Source organism: Rattus norvegicus, chromosome 3 (genome assembly GCF_036323735.1).
Source record: "Rattus norvegicus strain BN/NHsdMcwi chromosome 3, GRCr8, whole genome shotgun sequence".
NCBI lineage: Eukaryota > Metazoa > Chordata > Mammalia > Rodentia > Muridae > Rattus > Rattus norvegicus.
This window is the reverse complement of record NC_086021.1, coordinates 29186393-29206382: the sequence shown is the minus strand read 5'-3', so window position 1 is coordinate 29206382 and position 19990 is coordinate 29186393. Positions and strand designations below refer to the sequence as shown.

Genomic DNA, 19990 nt, shown 5'->3' with positions numbered 1-19990 from the left:
ACTGACATACTTATGACAGTCCCTGGAATCCACTGAGGAAGAGGAAAGCGGACTCCAGAAAGCCACCCTCTGACTGTCACAAGTGCACATGGCACATGCACTCTCCTCACTCTCCTCACCACAAGCCAGCTACTGAGGCAAGATCAAGGTGGGTCTATCAGAGACATTAGGCTCCATGCCAAGTGGGATTTTTTCCAGACAACAGGGGAGGATCAGTATCTGAACACCAGACAATGTTATATGCTACAGACAGAATAAAAACCTCTACACGACCACCAGGTATAAAACAAAGCTGGACACAACCTCCCAGTTTCATGAGGAAAAGAGACCATACGAAATTAGAATAGATGGCTTTCCTGAGCTTTATAAGGGACATCTATCAAAATGGACATCATCACAGGGTCAACTGAATTGCTACCTCCAGATGATAGGACAAGGAGTCTGCTTTTCCTTTCTATTCCACAGGGCACTGGGGCTCTAGGCAAGGCAGGAAGGAGGTAAGAATGTTCTCTACCCACAGATAACATTAAACTAGCAAATGGGTTCCTCAGAGCTGCAAAATATGAGGCCAGCACATCAGACCACCATCCCTGGCCTCTTTTCCTCTCTCTCCTATATCTCTCAGGTTTGTCCTGCTACCTGACATCACCCCACATCCCAATCAAGTCAAGTTCTGCTGTACCCTACCTTTGGCCCCAAGCTCTGGGCCTTGCCGATTTTACACACTGGGGTTTAGATCAGCCTACAATAGCAACCCAGTCTACAGCTCCTCAGACAGATACCTGGCTTACTTCTTACCCCTTTCTGCTCAAATGTCTGTTGTCTCTCCGTGGATACACAGCCCTAACCAATTTTTATTTCATTTTACAGGGTCTCACTCTGTGGTTTTGGCTGACCTGGAACTCGATTAGAAACTGTGGGGCTCTGAAGTCACTGAGATGCACTTGCCTCTTCCTCCTAAATCCTTGGATTCAAGATACTTGCCACGAGGCCACATGCCAATTTTTGTTTGTTTTGTTTTTTGAGACAGGGTCTCATCTCCAGTAGCTGAAGCCGGTCTTGAATTTCATTTAGATTCTCCTGCCTCTATTTTCCCAGTGCAGGGATTACAAACATGGGACACCATGTCCAGGCTCATCCACAGCTTGATCTGACTACATGCACTCTCTCCTCGGCACCTGAGGGACGGGTACCAGTACAGCATGCACTCTACCGACTGCCTTCTTCATGAGTAAGGTGGCTCTGACAATGACAGAAGTTTAGCACCTTGAAGCTTGCAGATGATGGTCAGTAAGTCCACCCATGCCCGAGATGGTGGGTTTCTGCGGCTTCCTAGAGGCTGGTCCACACGGTCCGCTCTGCAGTGACATCTTTCTCCTCCGCACCCAGGTTTCACAAATATACTATTGCTCCTTTCAAGCACTAGAATGCAGGCCACACGTGACGATGGTCCTAGGCTGGCATCCATTTCCCTTTTACGCCAAACCTGGGTGAGAGATGTTAGTGCCCACCAGGAAGGAGGCGTGGCTCGCGGTTGCTCCGGACACCCGAGAGAGCTGCGGGGATTGTTTCTCTAGGCTAATCTCGGGTGCCGTTCCCGAGCCTCACACACTCCGCCAGTCTTGGCAGAGACGTCTCGGCATCTCTGTCCAAAGACGCAGCGCCTGTTCGGACTGTAAAGGCACTCAGTTCTCAGGGAGCCGGCTTTGCCCAAAGGTAGAGACGAACCAGTCCCTGGACGCAGGAATGTGGCCCAATCAAGCAGCAGCGCCTGAGATTAGTCTCTCAAATTGCTGGGAAACAAGCTAGCCCTCAGTAGAGAATACTGCGCCTGCGCGGCATCCGGACAGGGGCGTGTCAGGGGCGTGTCCACTGTGGCAGGGGAGGGGAAGGAGCTGGATGGACAAGCGTGTCTACAGCCTTGAGGACGAAGTAGAGGCGGGGCCGAGGGTGTGTCCACAGCTACTAAGAACCCCGACTGGGCTAGGTTGGAGGGGCGTGTCCACTGGCCCGCAGAGGAGCAGGGCCGGGGCGGGGCTGAGGGTGTGTCTAGAGCGTCTGAAGAAGGGGACAGGTACGGAGCCTGCGGGAGGAGGGCGGGGCGAGCGGGGGGTGTTACGGGGCGGTGCCTACTGCGCTTGCGGAGAAAGGTGGGGCTGCGGGAGGCGGTAAGTGCGCCTGCGTGACGCGGCGGCGGCGCGTTAGCTCCCACCCGTTGGCAGCCGCCTCAGCTGCCGCTTCTCCGGGGCCGCGCACGCGCCGCCGCCGCCGCCCCCGGCCCGTGCTCGCACCGCGCCTGCCTCGCGCCTACCTTGGCCGGCGCTTGCCCGCTGCCGCCTGCCCGGCCTGCTCGGCGCCTTCTCGGCCTCGGCTCGGCGCCCGGAGCATGCAGCAGCAGCCTGGGTGGCGGCGGCGGCCGTGAAGTAAGGGCCGTGCGCCCGGGCGGGCGGCGCGGGAGGGCGGCGGCGTCTTTGTTGCGGCCGGGCCGCCGCGGCCTTTGTCTGCAGATGGTGGACGCGGGCGGTCGCTCTGCCGCCGAAGGCTGGAGGAGGATGGAGGCACCCCCGGAGGGCGCGGACCTGGTGCCGCTGGACCGCTACGACGCGGCGCGGGCCAAGATCGCCGCCAACCTGCAGTGGATCTGTGCGAAGGCCTATGGCCTAGGTGGGCGGGCGCGGCGGGGTCCGGGGTCGGGGGATGGGAATACAGGGGACCGAGGGGGAACGAATCCGGTTCCGGGATGGTACTAGAGGGTAGCGGACGGGGGACGCACTGGTTTTGGATGCGACCGGGAGGTGTCGGACGGGTGCGGGAGCCGGGGGATGGGACCAGAGCCCAGGTCGGACTGGGACGGGGGATGGGACCAGAGGGGAACGCGGCGGTTGCTGAATAGGACGGGAGGGAGACCGACGGGGAACGAACTAGACCAGGTGTGAGACCAGAGGGGTCAGAATAGGGGACTGACATGCCGGGGGATGAGACCACAGGTTTGGACGCTGGACGGACAGGGCAGGTTGGGACCAGAGGGGATCTGACAGGTCGGGGGCTGGGGAGGATAGGACGCACGGGAGTGGGGTGTAAGGTCTAAGGACAAGGGATGGAGACAGAGCCAAGGTTGAGAATGAGGCCGGTGACAGGGCCAAGGCGCGCCTTCGCGTGGTGTCGGTTCAAGTCTTGCTGTTCTGGCAGCGGCCCAGGTGAGCGAGCGCTGAGGTAGCCCAGGGTCGGTCCAGGCACGGGACTGCGCTCGCGTGTCATCCGTGCTCTGAGTCTCGGGTGGGCGGAGGGTGCCTATCATGTGCAGTGTTATTCTTTGTCGACTGGGCTGGTCCTCTGAGTCCAAGGACTCTTACCTGAATAACCACTGCCTTACTGCATCAGGATGGCTAGAAGGCTGGGTAGTTTGAGACTTAGTCCCAGCCACTCTGGTTTATATATTATGAATTTTGGTTTGGTACTTAACACGAGCTATTGAATACTCCAAGATAAACTGTGTGTAACATAGATTGTGCAGAAACCATCATTATCTCCTTTGGTTAATTCCCGTTGTGAAGAACAAGGTAACCTTGTAATGAAGCCCCATTTATGAAGCCTAATATGCTTAGTAGGATTAAGACGCTCTAGTGTGGTACTCTGGGAACTTTGCAGACCAAACAGTGCTGTAATGAGTTGACTGGGAAGCTCTAGTATCAGGACAAGTATCTTGTTTTAGGCATAAAGCTATGATAAATGAAGCATAAATTATCCTCGTGTTGGCAAAAACATTACCTGAAGACTGGGTTACTGAGATAACCCTTTCAGGAAAGGGTTAGGTGACCACATTGGAAAACTTGCTAAGCAGGTGTTCTCTGTGACAGTGGCCTCCAACTAGTCATAGTTTTGTGAGCCTTGGGATTAAATAAACTGCTTACACTGTGGTGTAAAACTAGCAGTGAGGAAGAAATTCTTTTATAATTTTCAGTTTGAAATTCTTTAACAATTTTCAGTCTTACAATTCTTGGTCACTGTTTCTGTTGAGTTGTAGGTTTTGCAAGGTGGTAAGGAAAGATTGCTGTGTACCTGGCTTCACTGACTTAAACAAGTGCAATTGAAGATGGGTGGCGGTGGCCCATGCTTTTAATCCCAACACTTCACACAGAGAAACCCTGTCTTGAACACCTGCGCCGCCCCCCCCCCCCCCCAATGTGCAATTGAGGAAAGGTGTTTGATACCTAACTAGAGCGGATAGCGAGTGCCTGGCCACCAGTCTTACCCTCTTTCCTTTGCTGATTCCACACACCCGGCTCTGCCCCACCTCCCACCTAATGTCATCATTGTTTTGCTTGACATTATTCTAAGCTATATCATTCAATTTTGCCTTTCTTTCTTTCTTTCTTTCTTTCTTTCTTTCTTTCTTTCTCTCTCTTTCTCTCTCTTTCTCTCTTTCTCTCTTTCTCTCTTTCTCTCTTTCTAAAAACGAACAGTATGTGCCATGGAATTTCCTAGGTAGAGCAGTCTGGCTTTGAACTCACAGAGATCCATTGCCTCTGTCTTCTGAGTGCTGGAATTAAAGACGTGTGCTCATTTTTTGTATTTCACAATTTATTTAATGTACATTGGTGGTTTGACTGCATGTATTTCTGTGTGACAGAGGTCAGATCCCCTGGATTAGGAGTTACAGACATTTGTGAGCTGACACTTGGGTGCTGGGAATTGAACCTGGGTCCTCTGGAAGAGCAGCTAGTGCTCTTACCCACTGGGCCACCTCTCCTGCCCTGTAGTTGTTCTTAGGTTCATCCTAACTGTCAGCATCCTTTTCTTCACTGTGTAGTATTTGGCCAAGGCTAGCCTACCCCGTGTCCTGGTGTAGTCTGTATTCTCAGGCAGAGCTCTCATCCTATCTACAAGTCTTCACTCTGGTGTATATGGATTGTTTGAACCTGTGTGCTGGGGTTGGAACTCAGGGCTTTGCTAGGCAGGTGCTCTTCTGTTTTCAAGGTCGGCATGGGGAAGTAGTTACTTGGATTCTGTTTCCTTAACAAGGTGAGCCTGTTTGGTTTTGTTTAACCTTAGCATTCAGCTTGCAGGGTATGGTATCCAGAGATAAGTTTTCCTTTCTCATTGTTGGCACCTGGTGGTTTAGTTTTATTCTAGTACCATATTGCTTATGAGGTCTTGTTGCCTCCTCAAATATTGGAGCAAATGTGCTTTAAGGTTTTAGAATTATTAAGAGTAGTCATTTGAAGACGGGAAGAGCAGGACTGAGGCCCAATATGGCCTGAGCCTAGGTGAGCCCGTGACCTGAGACAGGGCCTCTGCTAGCATCATGCACATTGCATGGGTGTTAGGAGGTCTAGTTTCCTTCCATTCATTGTTGTAAACGAGAGGGTTTCCATTCTGTACTCAGCTTCAGAATTTGGGAGGTCCTAATTCATATGACCAAGCTGGCTGAGCTGGGGAGGTGCTTATGATGTTCATAGCTTGGTATGAATTTATTTCTATCAGTCTTTCAGGAATGTGGTGGGGAGGGGGTTTTGGCAAGGTACTTAGGGACAGCCCTCCATCCTAGTAAAATTCTGACCCTGTTCCTGGTCCTGCTGCTTTCCATCTGGATGCCTCACTGGCAACTTAGTTTGGCTGGGCGGTCATAGGAAAGGAAGGGTCTTGCATGTTTCATCTGTTATGTACTTTTTGGTTAAGTCACGAAGTGAAACCAGCTTTTTTTTTTTGGTTCTTTTTTTTCGGAGCTGGGGACCGAACCCAGGGCCTTGCACTTCCTAGGCAAGCGGTCTACCACTGAGCTAAATCCCCAACCCCTTTATTTTTTTTAATTTATTTTTTTATTTAATTTTTTTGGTGTAGGGTTGAAAGTGTGGTAGAATTGTAGGGCTAGCCACTGGGGACTCCATTGTCACTTGCCCCTGGGACTCTGTATCCCTGTACCAGGCTGCTGTCTGTACTGAGTGGCGTACACACTAGCTCACCCTAGCAGGCTTTGGGTTTATAGCTATGAAGAAACACATTTTCTCCAGATTTATTCTGCTCTCGTGCCACAACCAGGATTTGGGGGCCGTCCTGTGCTTCTATTTTTAGGTTCCTTCTCTTTTTTTGGCAACTCTTGCATGACATTGACAGTCTTTTAGTTATTTTTTTAGAAGTAACTTATTAGACATGCTGAAAATTGTTAACTTAAATGTGTCTGCAAAGAGGAGTGAAGTCTGCTTAGCCTCAAGAGTGTGCATTTGTGTGAGACCTGTACTAAATTGATAAAGAACTTCAAAGGGCTGCTTTAAGGGAGTGTTTATTTTCCAGGGTAATGTGCTAGCCCAAGGCTGCAGCAGTCCTGGCTTTGGTTTTGGGTCTATTTGCATTCTGTTTGTGCTCTGAGCAAGCTCAGAGGTATCTAGGCTTTAGTTTCAGGGGACAGTGGGGGAATACCAGTTTTTATCTTTCAAGGACAGTGGCACACACAGGGACCGGATGAGAAGGCTCTAAACTGTTTGCAAGGAGATTGCTTTGTGGCTCAGCAGAAACTGATTTGTCCTTTTGCCCCAGAGCTGAGCTGCAGCTGAGCTGTCCTGAATCCTAGGCCCAGTCAAGAAGCTCATCCTTCTCACCTTACCAGCAGCAGACTGGGCTGGAGACTGGTGGTGGCCTGGCTGTAGGGTTAGGTTTGCTAACCAAGAATGCTGCTCTTCATCCTCTCTTCTGCCTCACCTGTTCTCCCAGGCTCGACAGAGTGAGCACATTGTAGAGTAGGAAGTCATAGGAGGATCTGTGGCCTGTGCAGCCCAGTTCCTAGGAAGTTGTATTAGAGCCACTGCTGGCAACAGCGTGCTTTTTTTTTTTTTTTTCTTTTTTTTTCGGAGCTGGGGACCGAACCCAGGGCCTTGCGCTTGCTAGGCAAGCGCTCTACTGCTGAGCTAAATCCCCAACCCCAACAGCGTGCTTTTAAGCTGGTTTGCCCAGCCAGTGTTCGGAGCAGAGAGAGAGCCCTTTCCTAACTCCAGGAGTCACCTTATTGCCAGTCTTGCTATTGTTTGGTTTAGTGGCATTTGGTCAAAAGTTGTTCACTACTGGGAACTCCTTTCCATAGCTCTAGAGCTGGCTAGAACTGCTCACTGCTCCTTTGTTTTCCTGGACTGGGCCAGGACTCTCTGGAGCAGTCTACTTCCTGGGCCCAGTTCAGAAGTGTTACCAAGTTGTTCAGGTGATAATTTGTTCACACTACTGGTTCATGAGTTAAGATTTCAGTTCTATTATCTAGCTTGCTTGCTTGCTTGCTTGCTTCCTTCCTTCCTTCCTTCTTATCCATTCATCCATCCATCCATCCAGTTTTGGTTTTTTGAGACAGGGTTTCTCTCTATAGTCCTGTCTTGGAACTCACTGTAAACCAGGCTGGCCTCAAATTTGTGAAGATCCACCTGCCTCTGCTTCCTGGGTTCTGGGATTAGAGGCACTCATCACTATGCCCAGCTGGATTTATTTATTTTTCTTTCGTCTCTGTATGTTGCATGTATTTGTGCACCATATGTGTACCCGGTGCACACAGAGGCTAGAAGAGGCTGTTCGGTCTCCTGGAGCCGGAGTTATGCACGCGTGGTAGTTAGTTAGCTCTTTGTAGGGGGTAGGAATTGAACCTCAGTCCTCTGGAAGAGCAGCCAGTGCTCTTAAGTGCTGAGCAATCTCTGGAGCCCTGAGACTGTTGTTTTTAAATAGCCTTTTGCTATTCTTGGCAAGTGAGTTGGGTGTTTTTGGGTGGGAGGGTCCAGCAGCCTCAAGTGTTTGCTGAACTTGAGAAGCCTGATGCTGTAGGGGCTCCTGACAGCCGGGGAGTGCCATGACTCCTCTACAGGTTGTTTGGAGAACCTCCTGTCTTCTGGATTTGGATCTCTATGAGGTTGGGGTTCCTCTCACATGCCCACCTGCACAATGCTCAGGGGCTTGTCGGGGGGCTTCTGTAGGGGAGTTCATGCTTTTAGAGTCCCGCTCATATATGTGCTCCTTCCCAGCCTGATGGCAGGCGTTAAATACTGACCAGAGAATGAAAATCTGTCTTTAATCTGTTAGGTAATCCTTTGTTTGGCCCTCAGAAGGGCTAGCTGCTACGGTGATTTAGATTGTTAACTTTGGGTATACATTTAAAAGGCTTTTTAATGTGCTCTCTGTCTTGTTTATTTTTTAAGGGGGAATGATTGAGACAGGGTCTCTGTAGCCAAGGCTGACCTGGAACAAACTTACTGTTGCCATGTTGCTTGTGTTGGTTTTTGTTTGAGGACGTAGTCCTGTCAACTTTAGGTATGCTAGTGCCCCTTCACCTCAGAGTTGCACTGCTTAATAACTTGGAAAACTGTCAGTTTTCATACTGTCTAAGGATGACCAGGATGGAGGCAAGATTACTTCATCCAGTTGCTTTTGGGTGCATAATTTTTTTTTTTGTAGGAAATATAAAGGGAGATGGCATGTAGTGCCATCTACTGTGTTGATCAACATCCTCATGAAATATGGACATCCCTGGAAATAGGAATGATGAAAGGTTGAAGGTGACTACCTAGGACTGGGAGATGCTTAGACAATTAAGTGCTTGTTAGGCACGAGGCTGGGGAGACGGCTCATGTCGGTGAAGTGCTTGTTATACAAGCATGAAGACAAGAGTTGGAGTCTCAGAACCCATAGTAAAGAAGTCAGGTGTGGAGCTGGCAAGACGGCTCAGCAGATAAAAGCTAGATGCTTGCTGCCAGCTTTGACAGCCTGGGCTTGTGTGGTGCCTAGGACCTACATAATGGAAAGAGAAAACTACTACAAATTGTCTTCTGACCTCTACATGTGTACTGTATGCATGCATGGGTGCACACACACAAATGAATAAATATTGTTATTATGGAGATAGTTTCTCTGTATAGTTTTGGCTGTTCTGGAACTCCCTCTATAGATGAGGCTGGTCTCAAACTCAGCTCTGCCTCTCCCCACTCTCTCCAGTGCTAGGTTTAAAGGCATGGACCGCCACCACCTGGCATGAAGTAATTTTTACATATGAAAGTCAGGAGTGATGCTTGTAATTCCATGTTGGGGAGGTAGAAAAGACTCTGTGACAGGCCAGCCCGGTCTTCTCTTAGGCTCTAGGTCAGTGAGAGATGTGTGTCAGAGAACAAAAGTGAATGGCTCTGAAGGGTAGTCAAGGCCTGGATAGCCCCTGAGAGCAGGAGACGGGGACCTGGCTGCACCACTGTGTAGCAGCCAAGTGTTCTTGTCATTGTGTAGATGAACTGTGTGAGACAAAGCTGTAAGGGCTGACATAGCAGGTGATTAGTTCGGAAAGGCTTGGAGCCAGGTAGTTTACAGTGCTTCTGATGTCATTGGGAGTCCTTTGATGTGTGCATGGGATCACTTTTGCAAGAGTTTGCTGAGAGCCTGGGAATGTGCTTCGAGCAGATGTTCCCTAGTTGCTACAGACTCAGCTAGTCAAAAGTAGAGGTATACAGTCCAGGCGAGCATTTGTCATGTGACTGTGAACTGAATGGAGCTTTGCGGACCACACATGTAAAGAAAGGAAAGCCCTGGATGGTGCCTACACCCAGGTGCTGCCTGGTGGAGTTGACAGAGGAGCAGATGCCACTGGAGGGGAAGGTGGGAAGGAGAGAATGTCCCATAAAGAAGCAGGTATAGTCGGGCAGGGACAGGGAAGGGGGATGGGGCAGGTGTGGGTTCAGCTTGCTCAAGCACAGGCCCAGGCACGTGGAAGTTAGAGGCTGAGATTAGTTTGGACAAAAGGCTGAGTTTCAGATTTGTGAATGTCTTAAATGACAAATTGGTAAAGCCTAGCAGAGGTTTTACTTGTACTTACAGTTTCTAAGGAGGAAAGAGGTCTGGGCTTCTTAACAGGGCAGAGTTGGTAGTGCTCACTGTTTGGACCTTTATTGCTATACAGTTTAGATACACGCACAGTAAAACACATGTAGGTGTACAGTTAGATAACGTTTTGGTGGTGCGCCTCCTCCAGATCCCTGTAAGTCTCATCCTGGCCTTCCTATACCTGCTTCCTCTCTGGAGTTTCCTGTCACTTAGGCTCATCAGGGCCCTGCACCTGGCTTCCTTCATTATCTTCCAGATCCATCCACATGTACAGGTCTTTGTCTAGTAGTAGTATTCCATCGGATGGCTAGCTCTTTGTCTGTTGAGGAATGTTGTTGGGCTGGTTTCTAGTTTTGGGGTATTATGAAAAAACTGCTATGTGCATTCATTTATGTGGATTTTTTTTAAAAACATTTATCTTAGGTGTAGGGTTAGGGGGTCATGAGTTAATGCGTGTTTAATACAGAAGAAAGTATGAAGTTTTCCAGAGTGGCTGAGTCATTATTTCCCATGAGCACCGTGTGAGGATTCAGTTGCTCTGTCTTCATGTCAGCACTTGGTGGTGTTGGGCTTTATACTCTTTCCAGTCAAGCAAGTGGATTATGCAGTGCACTGTGGTTTAGTGTGCATTTCCCTCATGACTAATGGAGAGGAGCCTTCTAAAATATGCTTTCTGCCCACTTTAATCTCTTCCCATATAATAACGCTTTTAGGATCTTGGGCAATATAAGAAAAAGTAAGTTGTTTATTTCAAGGTTTATTAACATGTAGCTTTAAGGCATTCTGCAAAGGTCCTAGATGTCTTTACTCTGTTTCCCATTTAACTTCTTGTAAATCTATTAGAAAATTACAACCAGGTATAGGACCTTCCCTCCTCTCAGAACTTCCTGTTCGTTTTGGATGGCTGTGCCTGCCGCCTTGTGTATGCACTGACCACTGTTGCCCTTCCTTTTTCTAGTTTTTTTACTAAACTTAGGCTGCTTCTACAAGCAGTTAGCGTGGCAGCTCACATGTGTCGATAGTTTATATTTTATTTTGTTGTTTGTTTGTTTTGAGACAAAGGCTTATGTCTCAGAACAGGCTGAGCTCAAGCTTACTATGTAGCTAGGGATGACCTTGAGCTCCCAGAACTTCCTGCTTCTGCTTCTCCAAAGTGCTGAGATTATGGGTGTGTGGATCATACTGGACTTACATTGTCTTCATCTATTTCTGTGTATGAAAAATGTCCCTCGATGCCTGCTCTTACTCCATTTGGATTGCCATAAAAACGCGTAGCATAACCTAGGTAGCTCATAAATAAATGATGGAGGTTTATTGGGGTGTGAAAGTCCAAGGTGGATGCAAACGAAGATCCTACATGTGGTAAGGTTCGGGTCCTGGTTCATACCCGGCATCCATAAACCCAGATGTGGTGGTGGTGTATGCCTATAATTCTAGTACTTGGGAATAGAGGCAAGAGGATCAGTGTTCTTGTTATGTAGCAAATTGAAGGCTAACAAGAACTACATGAGATCCTGTCTCTGTCCCCATCCCGCAGTTAAACATTCTAATAATGCAATCTGAATGACACATGCTGAGGAATGAGAACGGGAAGTATTTTTCTGTGTTAAGCTACTATGTTTCTATAGGAGCAGAAAACATTGTACAGTAAAAACATTTCTGTTGGTGACATTGAATCTGAGGTGACTGTTTGAGGGTGTATGTGCTGGCTTGTGTGCTGTGCTGTGTGTTCAGAACAAGGCTGCAGTGCCTGCCTGCTCTTATGTCACCATGACAGCATGGGTGAACACCACCACAAACATTTTGGATCCACAGTGCATTTGGTTTTGAATTGGTTCTGGTGGTTGTATGTTTGAAAACATTTTATGGTTGCAATCACCTTTCTGGCCCCCACATTCAGTTAAGCTGGGGCCTAGAATATAGTTTATTTTGGTGAGTGTGTGGGCATGTAGGAGAGATCACTTAAGACAGCTTCTTGCTCTATTGCCTTCCACTTCTCTGTTCCTTTTGGTTGAGTAGAAGACCTTTTCTTAAGGCTTAGCTGACCCGATGCAGGAGGTCCAGATCCTCGTGCAGTTCCCATCTGGACCCCCATGGGTCACATGGCAACATCTTCCATTTTAAAATGCCTAGCCATGTGTCATCAAGATGCAGCCAGAACTGGGGCGTGTTGTCCCCAGACTGTGAGGATCGAATGGTGCGAGTAGAAATGTTGTTCATAACTAGAGCATGAACCAGGTAGAGAAACATCAGAATAAGAAATCGATTAAGCCAGTTACTTTTGGAGAAGAGAACTGAGGCATGAGATGATAAATTGAGGCTTTAGTTTTCTTTCTGGTTCTTTCCCTAATCTCTTGACAGTAATCTTTTTGTGCTTTTTTTTTTTTTTTTTTTTTCGTTCTTTTTTTTCGGAGCTGGGGACCGAACCCAGGGCCTTGCGCTTCCTAGGCAAGCGCTTTACCACTGAGCTAAATCCCCAACCCCGACAGTAATCTTTTTCACAGGTACTTCCTTCTCTCCTTTTGTTCATATCAACTGATTTATTTGAGAATTAAATGCCCCAGGGTTCCAAGATCCACACAGACTTTAAGAAAGAGGGGAGCCTTCCCCAGCCTGGGTTCTCTACCTGCTGTCGCTCTGTACCCTGGTGTTTCTGTATTCCTACAGCCAGCTCCTCTCTGCCAGCCTGCCTCCTGGGCTTGTGCAGAACATCCTTCATTGACCCAGACTACAGCAGTGGCATTCTGTTGGCAGCGCCTGGGCTCTGTGTGCTGTGAGTCTGATGGCTGTGTCTAATAGCCTTGTCTGGTGAACAAGTGCCAGAGTTTTCATGATAGTAGGTTTGTGTGAGTTCAGGTAGTACTAACCCCGAAGCTCTTACTCTTTCTTTTTTTTTTTTTTATTTTAAACATTTATTTATTTATTATGTATACATCATACAGCTTTCTGTCTGCATGTATGCCTGCAGGCCAGAAGAGGGCACCAGACCTGATTATAGATGACTGTGAGCCACCACGTGGTTGCTGTGATTTGAACTCAGGACCTCTGGAAGAGCAGTCAGTGCTCTTAACCGCTGAGCCATCTCTCCAGCCCTCTTACACTTTCTTTGTCTCTAGCACTTTCCATCCTACTTTATCAGCCTTCATGTACCGTGGTCTCCACTTACCCGTGTTTTCACTGTGTGAAGTGTGCTACCATGCTCTGCTGCATTCTCAAAGTTTTGGTGGTAGTTTTTTGTTTTCTATGGGTAGTTTTGGCCATCCTGGAACACACTCAGTAGAGCAGGCTGTCCGCCTACTTCTGCCTCTTGAGTGCTGAGATTAAGAGTGGGTGCCACCACCCAGTGAAAATATTTAATGAAAAGTCCTGGAAATAATTAAATTTTAAATTGTATTACAGTTTGAGTAGCACAGTGGTTCTCAACCTTCCTAATGCCATCACCCTTTAATACAGTTCCTAATGTTGTTGTAACCTCCAGCCATAAAATGATTTTTGTTGCCACTTCATAACTGTAATTTTGCTGTTATGAATCATAATATAAATATTTGATATGCAGGATATCTGATATCAACTCCTGATATTTGTCTCCAAAGAGGTCATGACCCACAAGTTGAGAACCACTGGAGTGGTGTGATTAATCATGGAACACTGTCCTTCCTGGGGTCTTAACAATTGCTTCATTGTAAGCTGAACTTCATCAGTTATGTCTGTCTAGGGAACAGGAGCAGAGTTTAGTACTATTCCTGCTTTAGATGTCCATGGGTCTCGGCAGATAAGGATGGAGGGCACTATCCTTTCTGATAATGCAACGGCCACTTAAAGAAAGGAGGTTTTCCCAGGAAATCCCTGCCAGGGCAGGCTGATAGAGAAAGGTGCTCTGGACAGGGCTAGTCTCAAAGACTGGGGAAAGGACCCAGCAGCTAAGCCTGCAGTGCACAGCTCCTGGCACTTCCTTCCTCTTCTTGTAAACTGTAGTGGGGCTTGAGAGAAGGTTGAGAGAAACATTCTTTTTCTTTCCTTTGTTTGTTTTAAAACTTCATTTCCATTGACCAGTTCCTATGTCTTATGGTGGAGAAGCCAGCCAAGACTCAAGATTCTGGAAACATTATCTTCACTTTTTATGAATACTTGAATACCGCCTGCATATTATATTGTTTGTCCTTTTTTGTTTTTCCTGCTTTACCTGCTTTTTCTAAGCTATATCCCTAGTCAGCTCCCGCTTCTCTCTTTTGCTCTCCTCTCCCCTTCCTCCCCCTCCCCCTTCTTCTGTCTCTCTGTCTCTGTCTCTCTCTCTGTGTGTCTCTGTCTATCTCTGTTTCTATGTCTCTGTTCTCTCTCTGTCTCTGTCTCTGTCTCTGTCTCTGTCTCTGTCTCTCTCTCTCTCTCTCTTTCTCTCTCGTTTCTCTGTGCAGTCCTGGCTGTCTTGGAACTAGCTCTGTAGAACAGAATGGCCTCGAACTCACAGAGATCCACCTGCATCTTTTTCCTGAGTGCTGGGATTCAATGCATGTGCTACCAGGCCTAGTTCTGGTGTGGTAGTTTTGTTTGTGCCATGTGTCAGCTGAAAACTCCAAAGAACAGTCCGCTATATTTACCACATGACTCATTTCTTCCTACTGCTTTTTCTTGATGCTTCATTTTTTCAACTATTTTTTTCTCTTTGAGAATATATTTTAGCCATTCTCATAGTTATTTATTTTATTTATCTTTAAAATATGTTATTATTTATAAATATGGGTGTTTCTCGCTTGCATGTATGTCTGTGCATCAATCCCCTGCTTTATGTACAGGGAGGTCAAAAGAAGGTGTCAGATCCCTTGGAACTGGAGTTACAAATAGTTGTAAGCTACTACGTGCAGCTAGGACTCAGGTACCCTGCGAGAGTTTCCAGCATTCTTTTTTTTGGTTCTTTTTTTCGGAGCTGGGGACCGAACCCAGGGCCTTGTGCTTCCTAGGTAAGCGCTCTACCACTGAGCTAAATCCCCAGCCCCTCCAGCATTCTTAACTGCTGAGCTCTCTCTCCAGCCAGTAGTTTTGTTTTTTAATTACATTTAATTGTTTGTGTATGTGAGAGATGTGAGGCGTGTGTATGTGTATGGTGTTTGTGTGTGTGTTTGCTGCTGTACATGTGTGGAGGTGAGAGGACACCTTACAGGAACCAGTTATGTGCGTTGTGGGGATGGAAGTGAGGTCATCCTCAGACTTGGCTGCAGGCACCTTTCCATACTGACCCCACAGCTGCGGATGAGAGTCCCACTGTCACTCGACTAGGCATTCGCTCCAGCAACTCCGCCTTTCCTCTGCCTCAGAACTTTTGTTTGTTTTTATCTTTACAAGTTTGAGTATCTGTCTTGGCTCAGTCTCATTTGGGTTTTCCTGATTTATGTTTTAAAGTCAGTAGTTGATGTCTTTGACTGTATTTTGTAAGGTTTTAGCCATTATTTTGCTCAGTCCTTCTCTGGGACTCTGGTGCACAGCCCTACTCCCACAGTTCCCTCTATTTCAGTCTCCATCTTCTGCCTGTGGTTCAGATTAGATGGATGTGTTGATTTCACTTTAAAGTCAGCCATTCGATTCGGTCCCCTGTCATTGCCACCCTGCTCAGCCTGCCCAGTGAGTTTCTAAATATCTGTCGTTCTGCTTTCCATTTCTATATTTAGTGCTTTAAAAAACTTTGTTTGCTGAACTTTTCTAGCTTGTTTCAGAGTTCCTGGCGTTTGCCGTTATTTAGTGCTGGCTATTTTCAAATGTCAGAGATGTTTCAACACTTCATGCATCTTGGTGTGTGTCAACCGTCCTACTTGAATGGCAGTGTCAGGAGATCCCTCAGTGGCAGGGCTCTTAGACTCTTAATTTAGTAGCCAGTGAGTATCCTGTTGGGTTTGCTTGCAGACTTGAGCTTCAGTGTTAGCAATGGTCCTAGCATGTCCTGTGCCCAGCCTTGAGCATCTGGTTCAGCTAAGGCAGAAAAGTAAAAGTACTTTTAATAAAGAAAAAGTGATAGACTTTGCGGGGTGGTCCCTGCTGCCGTTGCTTAAGGGCAAGAGGAACTTGCCAGGCTGGGTAGGTGGGACTCTGCCTATGAGACTGCTGGTTATGGTGGGTCATCTCTGCCTCCCAGGAAGAGGTCACACACAGTTTAACAACTTATAGGACCAGACTGTGATTGGCCAGTGATGGGCAGGGTCATTCCTTGACCAGAATGCTTAATTAATTAATCATGTCCTTTCTTTAAGCCTAGATCTCATGTCAGCACCCTGAGGATGGACTTAGGGGTGCTTTTTTCTGATTTTCACTGGCACTTGTCTTATTACTTGATGTATTGAGGATGACAGCCAAGCCTAGCCTGCTGGGGATGCCGGGGCTCAGAATTATACCCACAGATCTCTGGTAACAACGTGATTTCCTTCAGCACAATCCTCATCTATTTGGGGAGAGTTCATAGCAGAGAGGGAGAGCATCTGCTAGGTGCTCCGTGAGACCATGTCCTCTGGACCATGGTGGCTTTGGCTTTAAGGAAAGTATCTTAGGCCAGAAATGAAAGGACACCTTTGTCCCACAGTATTCCCACGTCCCTATTGCTTTATTGTTAGTGGGACCTCCTGTTGATTCCACCTCTTCCAAGGCCAGAAACCAGCTGCCTTGCCTGTTTAGCTGGTTGTACCAGCATTTAGCAAGCACCAGGCCTGCCCTTGGTAAGGATGCTGTCCTGCAGTGTGAGGGCCAAGCCTTTCTCTTCATTTTCTAGGAGCCTGTGCTTGTCCTTGATGTGTTTCAGGGGTGTAGCTGTCTTCTGCATAAAAAGGCAAACAGGAAAAGTCTGCTGCCTTGGCTTGACCAGCAACTCCCTCTGACATACTAAAAAGGTTTCGCCTTTGGATTCTATTGGTGTCATTAGTGTTTTTTTGGATGTGGGTTCTTTTTTTAGTCTTGCTGGCATTTTTAGTGGTTTCATAAATTTTATAAGTATTGGAAAATTCTCTGCAGTGTCTAGTTAAACATCCTTTTACCATGTTCCCTCTCCCTTCTGGGCCTGCAGTTCCTTTCTGTGGTCTGACAGCCTTAGCCACTTGCTCTCCCTGCCTTCCCCTTATTGTCTCCCTGTTGGTTGTAGATACTTATTTTCTTCGTCTTTGCTTTTTCTGTTCGGGGTCTCTCTGTGTAGCCTTGGCTGTCCTGGACTTCGCTCTGTAGACTCTGCCTCCCAAGTGCTGGGACTAAAGGTGTGCGCCACCATGCTTGCTAATAACTGTCTTAATCTGCTTTCAACAGTTCATTTTACGACACAGGTTCATCGTATTTATATATCTGTAAATATGTATATACATACATATATACATATACATATATATTATTGTTTTAGAGTTTCTATTTTGTTCATTTCCAGTCTATCACTTTTTCTTTATTAAAAGTACTTTTACTTTTCTGCCTTGGCTGTCAATTTGGCAATTCTGTGACACAGGGTCAGGGTACCTGAGGCTGGTTTTCTTTGAGTTTGCTAGGCTTCCTAGGCTTCCTGAGCTGGCCTTGAATTCACCAGGATCCTCCTGTCTCAGCTCTAGTGCATATTATAAGCATATGCCATATCTCTGGTGTGGCCGGTGGCTGATGCTACAACACGCTGCTGTGTTGAAGCTTTCTGGTTGCAGTGAGATTTAGTAAATGGGTCTCTTGAGGCGGCCAGGCCATTATTATATACACACCTCACATACCTTCCCTTCTGTTTTGGAATCCCTCCCCACTCTCTGAGGTCACCCTCCTGTCCTCTGACTAGAAGCTCAGCATGCACCCCTGAGGCTACACTGTACAAAGAGTTTTCGGTGTGCTTGTCCCTGATGTGTGTTGGTTTGGTTGCTCTCCCTGGTGTGTTTGGGTGGAGTAGGAATGGCTTTACAATTAGCAAATTTCTCCTGGCCACCACTTTAGCTCCTTTGGTAATGTCTTCTTTGCAAGCCTAGCATGGGGTGACCACCAGTCTGTCCTGCCCAGCTTCCATTCTCACTGTGTCTTTCCTCTGGTCCCCAAATGCCAGCCTCTTCAGAATGCCCCCTTTTAGCCATATGTCTATAATGGAGCTCCTCCAATACCATGGTCATCTTCTGGGCCACAGCTCCTAATTTAGTAACAGGCCCTGTGAGCGGCTGGTGTCCGGGCCTGTCTCCTACTCTCTGTGCAGGAAGCAGCAGCAGACATTATTACTGAGTCCTCTTTCCATTATCTCCTAACTCAGCCTGCTCTACTTTACCCTTTCTGTACTTTTAGAGTATATAAACCTGCTGACAGTCCCACCAAAGCACAGCGTGTAGCGCGTGCTCAGTTAAGGACCAGCTGGATGAATATTGGTGAAGCATCAGATTTTCCCTGTGCTGTCCTGAATTGTGTTATTTCTTTGACTTGTCTGATGAGAGTCAGCGACATGTTTTTTTCTGTCTGCCTCAGCTGGGCTCTGTGCACACTCCAGTGTGATTCTCGTCATGGAAGTTGCTTGCTGTTTTTGTGTCCTTTTCAGAGTCTCAGAGCCTTTGCTGAGGGTGATGGCCTTCCATCTCCTTTTGGTGGCCTAGCATATTCATATATTTCCTGGTTTATGCAGGTACTCCAATAATTGTTGAATGAGTGATTTGTAAACTACTGTCTTTTGTAGAGAAATATGTCACTTGAAACAGATTCAGAATGCATTTACAATGTCTTTGTATTGTTTTGTAATATTTTATCATTATCATTTAAAAATTATGTATGTGTGTGTGTTGAGGGGGCAGGGGTTGTGCATATAAGTAGTTTGGCCATGGAGGCCAGAAAGGGTGTTAGAACTTTCCAGGCAAGTAGTTACAAGCTGCCTGACGTGGGGTCTGGGAATCCATCTTGGGTCCTCTGTGAGAAGAGAGCAATACTTGTTTTTAACTATTGAGTCATCTCTGTAGCCCTTTGTTGCTGTTTTAAAAAACAATGCTGACTGCTAGCTACTAGACAAATAGATGTGTGCAAACATAGCTTCTGACATGTCCCATATCTTGGGACAGTCACTGTTCTGGTAGACTGGGAGGAGTGGAGCTCCCTTACTGAGCTGAGGACAGTTTTTCCCTGAAGGACCACAGGAAGAGGTTCTGTTGCTGAGTGGGCTGCAGTACCCTGAGACTGGATTGGAGGGAGCTCACAGGTGTGGCGACTGTTGCATCTAGGCTTGTTGTCTACCTACATAATTTTTCTGGTTTTCTGTCATGAATCTGAAGTGTACAGGGTCCAATCCAATGTGCCAATGACATGAACCATTTTAGGTTGATTGTTTGCAGGTGACCCAGGGAAACATTTCCTCTTGAATGTTTGTCCTGTCTGCTTTTTCCTGTCTTGCTAGCTTCCAGGTTCAGGCTGCTTATGTCTTTATACTGTGTCTGTGAGCTCCTGCATCCTCCTGAGGGCTTCCCTGTCTCTGTCAAATGCCAGTTCTTGTTTGTGCTTCTGTGGTATACCATCTTCTTCCCTGCAGCAGAGCGAGACTCTGGAGTCCCTCCTAAGCTGCGCTATTCTGCTCTTAGAGAGGAACCTTACTGGTATCTAGGTGAAAGGGGAGAGTGGCTTGGACAGCCAATATGGCTTGAGGTAATCCAGACATCACGTGGAACTGTCATATAGGTGGTTTTTGAGGAGGTGTCTGGGGCTAGTATACATATTGGGATAGGCACACATCCATGTTTTTTCAAGTCTCAAGGTGGGTAAAGTCTCCCAGGAGTGAAGTAAGATGTGTTCTTGGGATTTTGAACATGTAAGAAGTTATGGGCTGGAGTTAGGTAGAGGATAGCTCTACTAGACACTTGAAGAAGGTGCAGGCCTTGGTGACTCCTGTCTCCTTTTCCTGGCAGCAAAACAAATTTGGAGCTTAGCCTCCCTAGCTCAGATCCTTGTTTGGTTTTACCTGTTCAGAACCAGATCCTACAGTTTCATCTACTGTGTTCTTGCCTCTTAGCTCTGTTCCTCGGGACTTCTCACTCTGAAGTGTGGTGTGGCCCTTTTGTTTTACTTATAGCTCAGAAACAAACAGAAGGGAGCAAGAGAGAGGATGCTGGGGCAGGAAGAAGCAGCCCCTGAAAAGCTGACCTTTTCTCAGTGTGGTTCTATACCTGGCACAGGGCTAGAGGAGTGTGGATGGCGACCTAGTTAGGAT

The 19990-nt window shown here is 47.3% G+C and overlaps 1 protein-coding gene across 7 annotated transcripts in view; it reads left to right on the top strand.

The window, feature by feature from the left end:
- Camsap1 (calmodulin regulated spectrin-associated protein 1) overlaps window positions 1-19990 on the top strand; it is a 62065-nt gene continuing 42075 nt past the window's right edge. For 3 of the 7 annotated variants that reach the window (XM_006233674.5, XM_063283467.1, XM_006233675.5), the window contains exons 1-2: window positions 2-148; window positions 871-2664. In XM_006233674.5, coding sequence (XP_006233736.1) covers window positions 2508-2664 — 157 coding nt within the window. In that variant the 5' untranslated portion in view covers window positions 2-148; window positions 871-2507. Of the gene's footprint in view, window positions 149-870; window positions 2665-19990 lie in introns of those variants that run through there. The other 4 variants (NM_001415687.1, NM_001168549.2, XM_006233672.5 and 1 more) reach the window with 3 other exon arrangements.